Below are 10,909 nucleotides of genomic sequence, written 5' to 3'. Positions count from 1 at the left end.
TTAGATCGGACGGACGTTGGGGTCTCTTCCAATTCTGGGATTCTATGTATTTATTTTCCCAGGAGTATTTCAAAATCCAGAGCACTGGAAATTGTATATTTTTAATGGTGCAAATCCCGCCCGGCCGGCCAGGGACAAGAGCTCGTTCTTTGCGGCGCGCGGAAGGTGCCACGCGGTCTCCTAGCAACGGCGTTTGCCGGCCGGGGAAGTAAACAAAGGCACGTGGGCGGACTCCGCGTCGAATCCTGGAGCGGGGCGGTCTGTGAGGCAGCCAATGGAACGCCGGGGCTGGAACGAGGCTGCGTTGTGACGTCGGAGGCGGGGGCTCCTTTTGGAAGGCGGCGGAGAACATCCCTTCTCTGTGTCTCTCTCTCTGGCTGAGAGGCGCAGATGCCCGAGAGGCGTCGAGGGGGAAAGAAGGAGGGCCATTGCTGGGAGAAGGAGGGAGCCAGGCTCCTTTCCTGGTGGGGGGTGGGAGACGCGAAATCCAAGCAGAGTGAGTTGCACGAGAGGGAAGGTTTGAATTGTGAGGGCTGGCTTTACAGAAAGGCTCCTGAGGGGTCTTCCTGGTGGAGAATCCACACTGAAAAGAAGAGGGAATTGCACTACTTTCAGTTCCACTACTTCTTCTTCATCATTGTGTTTATATATACTATTTATACACACATCTCCACAAAGGTGCATATTTTCTTCCTGGAAAGTTAGTTATCTCAGGTTTATATATTTCTGGAGAGACTTCTGTAATTATTTTTAATTAAAGAGTAGATGGTGTAGAGAGAGAGAGAGTGGTGAGAGATGACTCCCAAAGTCAGCCTGTACGAGTTGGCAGACCTGTCCATCGGGACCCCCGAGAGCGGCGTGGTCAACTTCAACGCCCTCCACTCCCTGCTCCACGCCATCCTGCGGCACCTCAACCTCCAGGACCTCCAGGAAGAGGTGAAGGCGGAGAGGGCCCCCCCGTCCAAGGGAGACCTCCTGAAGGCCGCTCTGGAGAAGGGCCTCGGGGGCATAGACAGCGAAGAGGCCTGGCAGAAGGAGAAGGAGCGCAAGGCCGCCGAGGGCGTCAGCGAAGATGTGGACTCCCGCCTGGCCGACTTGGAGAAGAAGCTCTTCCTCGTGGAGGCCAACCTCCTGGGAGTGGAAGACCAGGTCCGCGGCATCGAAGACCAGTTCCAAGGCGTCCAGACGCAGGTCCAGGGCTTCCAGGACCAGGTGCAAGGGTTCCAGGACCAGGTGCAAGGGGTGCAAGACAATGTCCAGGGGGTGCAGGATAAGATGAAAAGCATGGGGAAGCAGCTCAAAGGGGTCCAGCAGCACATCTCCGGCCTGGAGAAGCTCCCTTCTGGGACAGACCTGCTGGAGAAGTCTAAGAGTGGCTCTGGCACCGCTGTGTCAGACATGTGGCAGATGATGCAGATGCAGAAGAAGGTGGAAGCCAATGAGGATGGAATCAACCAGGTAGGAGGACTCTCAAGCTAGATGTAGCCACCCTCATTATCATTTATTATTTATTTACATCATTTATATTCCACCCTTCTCGCCCCGAAGGGGACTCAGGACAGATCACAGAACACATACACGGTAAACATTCAATGCCGTTAGATAGGACAGACAACAGGTAGAGGCACTGTGTCGACATTTTTCCCAACTTCGACATCCTGGAGGTTGTGCTCAATTCCGGCCACAGGGGGGTGCTGTTGCTCTATCCTCTATGAGGAAGAGCCTTGATCACAGACTTCCTCCTTCCTTTGATTGCTAACATTTTCTGGTATTTCTTTTCTGGTGCCATAAAATACCTCCCCGCTTAAGTGGTGCCTAATTTCTCTACTCATTGCTCACAGCTGTTTTCAAACTGCTTAGGTGGACAGTAAGCTGGGCTGAAGGTGGGGTGCTCACCCTAACCCAGGCTTCGAACTTTCAGCCTTTCAGTTGGTAAGTTCTATTGCTGCTGTTTTTCGTGTCAGGAGCAACTTGAGAAACTGCAAGTCGCTTCTGGTGTGAGAGAATTGGCCATCTGCAAGGATGTTACCCAGGGGACGCCCAGATGTTTTGATGTTTTACCATCCTTGTGGAAGGCTTCTCTCATGTCCCCAGATGGGGAACTGGAGCTGACAGAAGGAGCTCATCCGCACTCTTCCTGGATTCGAACCTCCAACCTGTCGGTCTTCAGTCCTGCCAGCAGAAGAGTTTCACCCACTGTGCCACTGGAGGCCCCTGGTGATTAACCAGCTGTGCTAAAACCTGGCCCTATTATGGAGAATTGAGAATCCTAGAGTTGGAAGAGACCCCAAGGGCCACCTAGTCCAACCCCATTTTGCCTTACAGAAACACACACTCAAAGCAGCCCTAACAGATGGCCATCCAGCCTCTGTTTGGAAACCTCCAGAGATGGAAACTCCACCACACTCCTAGGCAGCAACGTATTTCACTCCGGCCAAAAGCAAGTTTTTCCTAATGTTTAGGTGGAGTCTTCTTTCCTGCCATTTCAATCCATTGCACCATTGTGCACCACACAGCCCTATATCCCAGAACATCAAGGCAGAAAATCCCACAATATCTGCTGAACTGAGTTATCTGAGTCCATACTCAGATGATGTGGGATTTTCTGCCTTAATATTCTGGGATATAGGGCTGTGTGGAAGGGCCTATAGTCTCCAGAGCAGCAGGAAACAAGCTTGACCCCTTTTCAATGTGACATCCTTTTCAGAGATTTTAACATGACTAGCATGTTTCCCCTCAGTGTTTTATCCTACGTAGCTGAACATATCAATACCTTCAGCCTCTCCTCATAGGGCTTGGCTTCCAAACTTTTGACCAATAGAAATGGATGAAATGCTCAGTACAGATATAGAAATCACTGCCATCTCTTCACATTTCAAGAGGTGCCCAAAGGCAGGGGAGAAGAGATCTTGATGTGTTTCAGCTCTTCTGTGATTATCCCCAAAGACACTTCAAGGTCACCCCCGTGTTTTATGAGACTACTAGCCCAAGCATTGAGTGTAGGCCCTTTCTACACTGCCATATAATCTAGATTATCAATGCAGATAATCTGGATTTTATAGGAGAGTGTAGAAGAGTCCCTAGACTGCTCACTAACTCTGCTGCTCTTTCCCCCCTGCCATCCTGAATGCTCTTTCCTCACCTACCCACCAACTCAGGCAATCTTCCTCCTATATGCCTTTTTCTTATATGAACTAAAGTGTTTTTTAAAAAAATCTAAATTTACGGATTCATAAAATCAAGGTCTTTTCTGGACCTACGTTTTAATAGTGCTTTATTTTAAAACTAATACAGTGTTTTTAGAACTTTTTCACGAATCTTTGGAACATCTCACGCCACCCTCACTGTTTGCCCTGGGAATAAAATGCCTCAAGGAGCCATGAGCAGAGTCATAAACAAACTGTTTCCCACATAGGTTTATTTAGAAATCCTTTAGAGAAAATAATATGAAAATACACTTACGGTGGTGTAAGCGTCTGTGGCCTACAGAGGCATTATGTGTTGCCCTGAGGTGCAGTTACATGGGTTACCCAGTGTTTCAATTTGGGGAAAGAGGAGTAAATGGTGAGGCCGTGACAAATGAAAAACCAAAAATATGCAGTGAAAACTCTTGCCCTTTCTACACTGCCATTTAAAATCCAGATTATCTGCTCTGAACTGAATTATATGAGTCTACACTGCCAGATAATCTGGGATAAGCAGATAATCTGGGATCAAATCCCAGGATATAAGGCAGTGAAAGATCAAGCCGCAGAGTTCATACAGTGGGTCTCTGTGACCAAGCAGGAATTTGAACCCTGGTCTTGCAGACTCTTAATGCAGCATCCAAGCCTCTTCATAAATTATGTAGGTTTTTGATAACAACATTGTGATTCCATTTCCCTGCAGTTATCAGAAGTAGAATTAATTTGTATTTGATCTAATAGGAGTTTTTAAGGGTATGAACGGAGTTTGAAAAATCACATAAGAAATGTCGTCAAAGGCTTTCATGGCTGGAATCACTGGGTTGTTGTAAGTTTTTCAGGCTGTATGGCTATGCTCCGGAAGCATTCCCTCCTGACGTTTCACCTGTATTTATGGCAGGCAGATGACCTCACAACCTCTGAGGATGCCTTCTGTAGATGCAGGCGAAATGTCAGGAGGGAATGCTTCTGGAATGTGGCCATACAGCCCGAAAAACTTACAACAACCCACTGTATTCATTTCCTTTGATTCATATACCGTAGTTCCCGGCCCACTCCTGATTCCATCTACTTGAAATTATAGATAGCTAAGAAAGAATTGTTTTGAGAAATACAGAGGATATCCTAAGCAATAGCTGGCAGGAATTGTTCTATGAAAGACAAAGGTAGATCATACTTGACTCAAGTGGGAAAATGGATCAGTTCCAACATCATGTGCGCTCTAGGTCATATTTCTCTCATTTAGAGCTGCTGAACCGAAGACAGCTCTCCTTGTGAACCACGAGGAATGCAGAAAATGCCACCCAGCAGCGTCATGCCTTGTTCCCACAGAAGGAGTTGGTGAGGAAGCAGGGCACAGGGTCCAAAACTAGCCAAGCTTTAGAATTCCATTCTTATGCAGATATTATGGTAACCCAGAAGTGTCAAATCTTGATGAGAAGTCAAGGTCGAATACTAAGAGGTAGCAGATTAAATAAATTGGTCCAACAGCAGGATTGTAAGGGGTAGAGCAGCCAATGGTTCATGAACAAACTAGGAAGAACTCCAGGAGCAAGGACCTGGGTACCCTCAAAGTAGAAAGCTGGGTAGTCCAGAGTTAGGAGCTCTGTTGACCACTAAGAACTAACAAACTTCAACCGGGAGCTTTACCAAATGGTCACTTAGATTTCCCCAAACTCCACTAAAACCAGTTCAAAGCAGATAATGTGGATTATCTGCTCTGATAATTTGGATTATATGGCAGTGTAGAAGGGCCCTTGGTCTTCCAGGCCTGGAAATGATGTCGAACACGAATTTGGGGGCCCTGCCTAGGCAAAGACTGGCCAAACCCAAAAAGAGGATCCGGAACACCTGGCGAGACAGCAATCACCAAATTTTTTCCCTAATTTTTCCCAAAGTAAAGTCTCACCAAATTGAAGGAAAGCCACTGAGATGTTTATTTCATTCCAGCTGGAACGGATGATGACTGCAGTACTCTGCCCAGGAGCTGACATCACTCACTGAGCAGAAAAGCACAATATTTATACCCTTCAGATTCAAAAGTTCCCATGCCCCCCACCCCCACCCCTAGCTGGCTTTGTTATGATTGACTGTAATGTCAGCAAGCCAGGAGGAGATCCAATGAGGGCCTTGGCCCTGCTTTTGGCCGGCCAGCCAATGAGGTGGAAGGGAGGCGGGCAACAGGGAAACAATGAAGAAATGTCTAGTTGACTGGATTAAGAATGACCGGTATTTGCCAAATGACCCAGCAATAGCTTCAGGCTCTCAAGCCCCGTCTGAGTTATTGTTCTGTTTCTTGAATTCACATTTTTGTCTGGCCCCGAGAGGCCAGGTCCTTTGTTTTTCCTATTCTGCAATATGGAGTTAATTGATGAAACAGAGATGAGTTTCAGAGATCCAGGTGTGGCACAGCAGGGAGGCAGTGACAAATCCCCGGTTCATCGCAGATCAAGAAATGTCCTTTGTGTTGGGCGATCCATTATGTCCACAGACTCCATTAATCTGGATGACCTGGCTATCAGGCCTCAGAGGTCCAGATAGATAGAAACATTTATCTATTGTCCATGCAAATGGATCTGACTGAGTCCTTTGTTAGGGGATTATCAGCTCAGGAAGTTTGAAAACTCCCAAGAGCCATGAATTGCTGGTTCATGAGAAGGTTGCTTTCCTTCATATTTTCTTATATAGACATACATGCATATAGAGAATGAGGAATGGGGCAAGGGAGCATACACAGAGTTCATAGAAAAAGGGGGAATCATGCAGGGTCTAAGGGGAAGTCACGTCAGCCCCTCCAAAGTCCATAAAAGTTCATAAAGTTTGGCAAGAGTTTATAGAAGTTCCTATAAAGCTCATGAACGTTCATAAGAACTCATAAGAGTTCATGGTGGAGAGGTGCATGGAAGCTCAGGGGAGCACTGCGTAGTCAGAGTCCATTTATAAAAACAGGAGGATAGAAAGGAGATTATTGGATCAATTCAGTCTGGTTTCCTTGCCAAAACTATGAATTCCCTGATTTTGAACTCTTTTACAGAGCCCCCCCGGGGGGGGGGGGCACCTCTGATCACCAAAACACACACTTTGGCCCCTTCTACACTGCCATATAATCCAGATTATCAAGATACATAATTCACATCTGCTTTGAACTAGATTATCTGAGTCAACACTGATATATAATCCAGTTCAAAGCAGATAATCAATTTTATATGGCAGTGTAGAAGGGGCCGGGGATAGTCAAGGTCGGGGTCTTTGGAATCTATAGCTAGACATAGAACTATAATATCATCTACCAATGCTGGGCCCAGGATATCAAGGTAGAAAATCCCACAATATCTGCTTTGAACTGGGTTATCTGAATCCACACTGCCATATATTCCAGTTCAAAGCAGATAATGGAGGATTTTGTTCAGCTGTGTGGAAGGGGCCACTGTCAAAGGATCCTGGCACATATGGGGGAATGATGGGCATACCAAACCATCTCCCCACATCTAGTTCTCCTCCAGCTGTGGAGGGGATATGCTGTCATTGTGAATCAGTGGGTCCTGAAGATGGTGAAAGGTAATTATAGTATAGTTCTTCCAACATACTATGTTTAGTGGTATAGGATCTCACCTATGGATTGAAAAGTTCTTTGTTGTGGAAAAACTATGAAAAAGAATAAGTTGTATATTCTGAAACATATTATCAATCCAAACTGAATGGCTCTAGGTTAATAAATGCAGAAAGTTTATGCCCTATGGGAGCTGGCAAAGGCTTGAGAGAACAAGTCCATACTTGATTTCTTAGTGAGAATACTTGCTGTTCTCATTTTTAACTAACTTCCTGGCAGCAGGTGGACTGAAGCGGAAGAGGGAAAATAATTATTTAACCATTTAGGTATATTTAAACTACTGTTTAATCTCCTATTTGGCAAGTCTTCTCCATAAGGACTAGACATAGACTTCACTATTCAGTGACTTAATGATAATCCAGTAATTACGACATAACATTAGGCAGGGGACTCATCATTGTTTTTTAATACTCTGTTGGCATCAACATACCTCATTGTGGACAAGACCATAACCATGTTTTAAGGGCTGTTTATTTTGAGGTCAACTGAAGATCTAGGCCCTTTCCACACCGCTAAATAAAATCCCACATTTTCTGCTTTGAACTGGATTATATGGCAATATGGACTCAAATAATCCAGTTCAAAGCAGCTATTGTGGGATTTTCTGCCTTGATATTCTGGGTTATATGACTGTGTGGAAGGACCCCTAGACATCGACTTTCAGAGTCTTATCCATTATCTTAGTCTTTGATGTATTCCTTAAAAATCCTCTTTATGTTCTGGTTGACTAGCCAAATAGTGCAGCTGGCAGGCTTATTGGTCAACTGCCCCATATTTGATCAGCCACACAATCCCATTGAAGACTACCTAGTATGCTGTGAAATGGAGTGCTGTGCTAGGTTTTTTTCCAAACTAAATTTGGAGCAGTCATTCTCAATCAGGGCAGTCTACCTCACAGGGTTGTTTGCCTTGACATCAGTGGTCTGAATCTCTCTCTGTGTGCCTCACTCCTTCTCCAATTTGCCTTTGTGCATGCATCCACACAGCAACTGGAGGTTATTAGTGTTTCCATTCCTCTTTGCTTGGAGAAGGTGGATGAATGCGCAACAACGGAAAGGGCCAAGTATTGAAAGTGGGCCTCCACCGTAGTACAGGTCTTGGAGGTGCTCAGGGATGCCGGTCTCTCTTTCACTGTGACATATTTATACTGAAGAAAATGTTATGACTGAAGAAAAACTGATAGGGGTTAAAGTATTTAAATCATTGAAGAAAGATGGGGGAAAATATCCTGTTTTAACACTAAGGCCCCTTCTACACTGCTATATAATCCTGATTATCAAAGTAGATAATTCACATTATCTGCTTTGAACTGGATTATATGAGTCTACACTGTCATTTAATTCATTTAAGAGCAGATAATCTGGATTTTATATAGTAGTATAGAAGGGGTCAAAAAAATAGTGACATCCCAAAATGTGTTGGATTGTTTAAAAGTAAGCATATAGTATTGTTTTATGAATAAAGGAATATATTTCAAACTGGGAAAAAAGAAATAGCTTTCTCCCTAGTACTATTACCATTTTGTCCTCAGCCACTGCTTTGAAGTGACATTAGAATCCCACTTCTCAAACTTTCCCTCATCCAACGTTCTGTATTATCCAATGCAGTCTGCCTCCCGTCTGGATCCACAGCTGTTTGAATACATTGCAATGTTTTGGTGCTAAGCTAGTAAATACAGTAATTACTATATAACATTACCATGTATTGAACTGATTTCTCTCTCGATTTGTTGTAAAAGATTATATTTTGGTGCTTAATTTGTAAAATCATAATGTAATTTGATGTTTAATAGGCTTTTCTTTAATCCCTCATTATCCAGTGTTTTTGCTTATCCAACATTCTGCTGCCTGTTTATGTTGGATAAGTGAGACTCTACTGTAATGTGGGTGGGTGGGGTGGGCGTGATAGTAAGAGATCCGATTACTCATTTTCCATCACACACCTGTTGTGTAAACTGGAGCTCTTCTTTAAGTCAGTTTTTAGAAGAGTCTATAACCCTGATGCTTTCAGCATGCTGTCTTTCTCTTTCATAGGCCATGACTTTGTTACAAGATCTGTTGGATGAGACCAGCAACACGAAAGCAACTACAGCCCGCTTAGAGGACGACGTACAGAAAATCAAGGATCATTTAGCCATGGTAAAACACCCTTACCACCACCATCTTTTTATTCAACTTCTTTTTGTTGGTTCTGGCTGGCCCCTGACAGTTGGCAGAGCTTCCAAACAAAACAAGAAGGATGTTTTGGTTTTTGCTTTATCTTATCCTTTATTATATGCTGTGCCTTGTGCCCTTAGCATTAATCAACATGTGCTTGTCTTATTGCACAGTTTTTACTAGTCTGGTGCATTCATTTTTAGACTTCTCATCTTGTTCTGATGTAAAAGCTGTTTTTGGGTAGAAATATGCTAGAGAAAGGTACTTTAGATCAGGGTTTCTTAAATGTTTTCCACTCGCAATCCGTTTCCTCCTGAGAAATGTTTATGCAACTCCAGATATATAGGCATATAAACTAGGTGTACAAATCAAACATTTACTGATAATAAACCTGTTTTTTCAGGCTGGATTTCCATTTTATATATACAACTGAAGCATTTTCTATAGAGTTTGCTGTGAATGCTGCACATTGTTGCTAACAGATTAATGTAAAGTTGGCGTTCTGAAACATTTAACTATTGCCAAACTTTCGTGACCCCAACATTGAGCTAAAGAGATCCCCAGTTTAAGAAGCACTGCTTTAGATGATGGTTCTCATATTTTCAGAATTAGACTCTCTTCCTATTTCACTCAGTAAGGCCTTTCTGGTCTCTCGAGTGAGAAATGAAACAGGACTTCTACAGTGTGGAACCTTGAATATCCACCTGGAAGTATGATTTCAGTGGGCCTTACTCCCACGTATCTCTGTACAAGACGGGTCTTCAATAACTAGAGAGAAATAATACCTGAAGAAAATTTAATAAATTACATAAACACTGGGGGTTTTTTTCTTTTTGGGAAGCTTTCTTTAATATTGGGATAAAATGGGAACTATGACTGGCTTGTGAGGTGGAGGAGTAAAACGATTCTTTATTGTGAAAAGAGGCTTCTAGAGGATATGTGGTGCCATGTTTTCTTTGTTTATCTTGGAAGTAGTACCTATTCCTGTGCTGTGTACATTTTTGAAGACTGTGGGGGCATCCAAATGACACCTTTGGTAAAAACAAATTAATTTATTCATTATTAAGTTTTTCCAAATTAATTAAATACCCTATGAGATCCAGGCCTTCCTGAAAGGCCCAGTTCTAATTGGGTTTTGGGTTTGTGGGGACTCACTTCCAGGTAGTCCTGGAAGTTTGCCACCCCAAACTTTTTGGGCTCCTGGAGCTCAAAGGTCTGAGATAGTGCCCAACCCCCTCCTCTCAAGTCACAAAATGACCCCTTACCTGGCTGCCATTACATTCCTCCTCTTGCCCTCCTGGCACAATACATTGACACTGCCAAGAGACTTGGGGTGGGAGGGGGGTGTAGCCATTCTCCCTAGCAAGATTTTTGGGCTGTGTGCAAGCACCCTGAGATAGCCTCTATCACTGGTGTTACCATAAGATTTCGGATGATGGAGAATCTTTAGTCTTCCAGGATATTTTATTTCACTCACAACCATCATGATAAGGGATAGTGGGTGTCATGGTACATGGCAGTCATAAATTCTAAAGTGTTTCAAGTTCTCTGATAAGTGAAGGAGAGACAAATTCTTCCACATAAACCCAGTGATTGATATTATATGAAATGAATAAAAATGTAAAGAAGTGACCGTGCTGGATTTTGGTGGATCATTCATCAATATGATGCTGGGCTCAGGGTGACTGAAAGAAGGCGAGGGAGGAAGAGCACAAAATGACTTGCCTTTGTTGTTTTTCACATTTTTTGCCATGTTCCATTTTATTCTTGTTTGAGGCACATCTACATGTAAAGAGATCATGCACCTGCTTTGGCTTTTTGAATTTCTCTGCAGAACACGGGGACTTCTTTCAAAGTTCATATTCTTCCTTGGCTTTGCTGTATTGTTGGTAATATGGGAAGAAGGACATTTTGGACTTTGGGATTATAAAAATGCTCCTTAGCATAAGTCCTACTAGGTG

General features: G+C 43.7%; 1 protein-coding gene across 3 annotated transcripts in view; it reads left to right on the top strand.

Annotated features, from left to right (window-relative positions):
• The first annotated feature begins 331 nt into the window (after positions 1-331).
• QRICH2 (glutamine rich 2) overlaps positions 332-10,909 on the top strand; it is a 53,958-nt gene continuing 43,380 nt past the window's right edge. For all 3 annotated transcript variants that reach the window (XM_060764617.2, XM_060764618.2, XM_060764615.2), the window contains exons 1-2: positions 332-1,458; positions 8,826-8,930. In XM_060764617.2, the coding sequence (XP_060620600.2) occupies positions 796-1,458; positions 8,826-8,930 (768 nt within the window). In that variant the 5' untranslated portion in view covers positions 332-795. The remainder of the gene's footprint in view (positions 1,459-8,825; positions 8,931-10,909) is intronic.

The sequence above is a fragment of the Anolis sagrei genome, chromosome 2 (genome assembly GCF_037176765.1).
Source record: "Anolis sagrei isolate rAnoSag1 chromosome 2, rAnoSag1.mat, whole genome shotgun sequence".
Lineage (NCBI taxonomy): Eukaryota > Metazoa > Chordata > Lepidosauria > Squamata > Dactyloidae > Anolis > Anolis sagrei.
This window is presented reverse-complemented; position numbering and strand designations above follow the sequence as displayed.